The sequence below is a fragment of the Eucalyptus grandis genome, chromosome 8 (genome assembly GCF_016545825.1).
Source record: "Eucalyptus grandis isolate ANBG69807.140 chromosome 8, ASM1654582v1, whole genome shotgun sequence".
NCBI lineage: Eukaryota > Viridiplantae > Streptophyta > Magnoliopsida > Myrtales > Myrtaceae > Eucalyptus > Eucalyptus grandis.
In genome coordinates this window covers 69,711,586-69,715,618 of record NC_052619.1, presented here as the reverse complement: position 1 = coordinate 69,715,618, position 4,033 = coordinate 69,711,586, and the positions used below count along the sequence as shown (strand labels likewise).

Sequence of the window (4,033 nt, the reverse complement as noted above, 5' to 3'; positions counted from 1 at the left end):
ACTACATCATATTGAAGTTAATTTAAGTATTACACAGAATACATTTTCTTGCAAGGGCGGCCCCTCTAGAGTGAGATACATATTCTTTAAAGGAAAATACTCAATTGAAGTGAACAATTGATTTATTAATTGATGCGTTGCTATTATTTTTTTTGTTGAATATGACTCTTTTCTCCACTCATAATCAACCGCATCACTTAATAAACTAGTTTTGTAAAACAATCTTAGGATGCATTTATTTCACAAAAAAAAAAATGAATGATTTAAAAATATTTACTTAAAAATAATCATTTTCATTACTTACAAAAATGAATGAATGAAAAATATTATTATCATTTACGAAAATGTTTAAACATAAATTGCTATCGATAGTGAATGTTTTTCATCAATTAACCATTTTAAGCGAAACGAGTTATCATTTTTAGGAAAATATTTTTCAAATAATTCATTTTTCGAGAAACAAACTAATCTAGCACTGCTTCTCTCAAACTACAAGATAGAAGATTTTTTTGTTTCTTTTATAAATTTGCCAAGACATTCGCAAGCAAGCATAGAGATACATTCCTTAAAAAGACAAATACAGTAAAATACATACATTTTTTGTGTCATCTTTTTCAAGCCGCCAAGAGCCTTTCAAAGCAGTCAGCAGAAATCGCTAACCCATGCATGATTTGATGGGTATGGTAACATTCATTCTCTTAAAAATACAAATGCCCTTTAACCTATAGATTGTCCTATGATATGAACCTATGCCTTTTCACATGTTGCCTGAGCAATATGTAGGACCCTCATCCCATCTAAATGAGGTTATGATTTTGGAAGAGAAGAGGAGAAATCTGTGAATGTCAGCACACCACAATTAAATGAAATAAATGGGGTCATCGATCTAGCTGCGATAGTACACAGAAGTTCTGTCGTGGCATGCCAAATTAATGATCCAATCTCTATTTGCTCGTCCTGGAAGTCTAGAATGAAGCTTTGATTCATGCATTTGCAAGAAGCATTGGATAGATGCAATTCTTGGCTGCCGGCTTTAGTAAGATAAAGAAGATTTTTCGGAAGAGAGACCGTTCCATGAATTAATGCGTCTTAACTTCAAATGTCAAAAATAGATGCAAACGCCATCATTATTTTATCAATATCCGTCAGCTATATAAGTCAGAGCACAAGAAGACCTTATGCCACATCTAAAGCCTTTCATGTAAACATACCATATTCCTCCCCAGCCATGACAATGTTCTCTTCAATGGCAATCCTGTTGCCTTCTCCTTCTGTCATCTTCGCTTCCCTCCTCTTCCTCTTGCTCATTCTAAAGAAATGGAAGAAATCCAACAATGCCAAAGACCCTTCTTCGAAACTGCCTCCAGGGCCGAAGATGCTCCCTCTTCTGGGGAACCTTCACCAGATGGCAGGGTCGCTCCCTCACCACTCGCTCCGGGAGTTGGCCAGGAGGCACGGCCCGATCATGCGCCTCCAACTAGGCGAGATCCTGACCATCGTCATCTCGTCGGCAGACATGGTCAAGGAAATCCTTGGCAAGAATGAGCTCGCCTTCGCCCAGAGGCCCGAGATTGCGGCTGTCGAGGTCATGTCCTATGAGAACTCGAGCTTCGTGTACTCACCCTACGGCGAGTACTGGAAAGAGATGCGCAAGATTTGCATGTTGGAGCTCCTGAGCATGAAGAGGGTCCTCTCTTTTAGATCTATAAGAGAGGAAGAGTGTTGGAACATGATCAAAACAATACAATCATCTCAAGGAAAGCCTGCGAACTTGAGCAAGATTGTACTGAACTTGATCAATGACGTCACCTCGAGGGCAGCATTTGGTGAGAAATGTAAATATAGAGATGAGTTCCTTTCTTTCCTCGAGGAAGTGACATTGCTTGCTGGGGGATTTGAGCTTCCAGATCTCTTCCCTTCAATTTGGTTCTTGCGTTATCTCTCAAGAATGAAACCGGCTTTGGAGAGACTGCACAAGAAGATCGATGTGATCCTCGATCACATCGTTGCAGAACACGAAGAGAAATTGAAGGGAAACCGTGGGAACAATGAGGAAAAAAATGCAAGAGAAGATCTTGTGGACGTGCTCTTGAATCTCCAGAAGAGTAGTGAAACAAACTACTTCATCAAGCCACACGTCATAAAAAATATCGTCATGGTAAGGCCTAATTTCATTAACAATTTCACTAAGTATCTACTTTGCTTATATCTTACTTACAACGGCTTTCATTCTGCCTGAGCTTTTATATATGCATGGGCTATGTCTACACCCATAGATTTTCTACTCTATGTGAAGGGATGGAAGAGGCTACTAGCTCTAGTTAGTAGTCCTTTTAAGCATGTTAACATAAGGATTTCATACTCGCTACAAAATATTTAGTTTGAGTCATTTAATTACCTATTTAAATTAGCAAAAAAGGAGCTCTTATTAATCAGTATACAGTTGGCCTCCAAGAATTTCAACGGCAAAATGGATCGTCTAAAGTGCATTCATGATAGAAAAGATGATGATCAGATCCATGAAACCCTAATATTCTCAAGATGTATCCCAGGAATTTATCACATGGTGGATGAAAGAGATCTCCCCTTGTTAATTTTTTTTACTATTCCCAGGTCAAGAGTTTGCATTGAAGTTTCCGCGAGATTCGAAGTGATCCCATATATAGTTTTTCTCAGAAAAATATAATATTTTGTGTATACACACACACTGATTCAAATCTCCAAAGAACCTTCGAGTCCAAGTTTGACCATCTCGATGAGGCGACACTACCATACATGTCTGTTGCGACATCTTGATCAAATGCAACCACATATAGATACGGCCGAGGATTCGTCATTCTAAACACACTATCATCTTATTTAAAGGTCCAATATCATGTGAAATGTAAACCTATATTTCAGTTAACACCAATTGTGTCTTGTCGTATCATTCGGTATAAACTGATTTTTATGTGATATTGCTACGTTACAGGCTTAATATCATGTGGCACTTTTATCTTTCACGTACTTTTTAAGGACATCCTTCTGAAATATAAAATCAATCCGTTCTTTGTTTTTTGTGTAGGAATTATTTTGTGCTGGTTCAGACACATCCTCGACGACCACAGTGTGGGCCTTCTCGGAGATGGTGAGGAACCCCCGAGTGATGGAGAAGGCGCAGGCCGAGGTCCGAGCCGTCCTCAAGGGAAAGACCCAGGTCCGCGAGCAGGACATCCAGGGCCTCGAGTACCTGAAGCTTGTCGTCAAGGAGACCCTGAGGATGCACTCGCCGGGCCCGCTCATGGCCCGAGAGTCGCGAGAGGCGTGCACGATCAACGGCTACGAGATCCCCAAGAAGACCAAGATTGTGATCAACACGTATGCAGTGGGGAGAGACCCCGAGTTCTGGTCCGACCCCGAATCGTTCGTGCCTGAGAGGTTCCTGAACTCATCGGTTGATTTCCGAGGGTCGAGCTTCGAGTACATACCCTTCGGTGGCGGGAGGAGGATCTGTCCCGGGATCAACTTCGGGATCGCAAACATTGAGCTCCCCTTGGCTCAGCTCTTGTACCACTTCGACTGGTCTCTGGCCGATGGGGTTAAGGCGCAAGACCTGGACATGTCTGAGACTTTCGGGATCACTTCCAGGAGGAAGACTCCCTTGATCATGGTTGCTGAGCCCTGCGTCCCCTTCTCGTACGATGGAGATCATGATAAGTAGTTATCAAGATATGTGGCCATGCGTGTTAGCTACAAATCGTTAGTCTGGTTTACCATATGTGGTCATGTTCGTGTTTTTGTTTGTCACTTGTATGATATTGCAGTTCCTGTTTTGGGACTTGCTGAATCCAATAAACGAGCTCATGTGATCGAAAGCTACTCTGCCCACTCCTTATGCACTGAATTTTCTTGTCACTGCATATGATTGATTAGTTCTTTGATTATCAGATGTGTGGTGCTAGCTTCATTCTATGAGGGTTCCATCTGTGTAACCCAAAATGAGTTTGAAGAAGGCGCGGCTTTTAGCCTCTTTCTCTTTTTCGTTCCGACAGTA

At 41.3% G+C, this 4,033-nt stretch overlaps 1 protein-coding gene across 1 annotated transcript; it reads left to right on the top strand.

Annotated features, from left to right (window-relative positions):
- The first annotated feature begins 1,405 nt into the window (after positions 1-1,405).
- LOC104417835 (premnaspirodiene oxygenase) lies at positions 1,406-3,700 on the top strand. Its single transcript, XM_010029045.3, has 2 exons — positions 1,406-2,158; positions 3,065-3,700. Exons 1-2 carry the CDS (start codon positions 1,406-1,408, stop codon positions 3,698-3,700), a joined length of 1,389 nt encoding a protein of 462 aa, XP_010027347.2.
- The last annotated feature ends 333 nt before the right edge of the window (positions 3,701-4,033 follow it).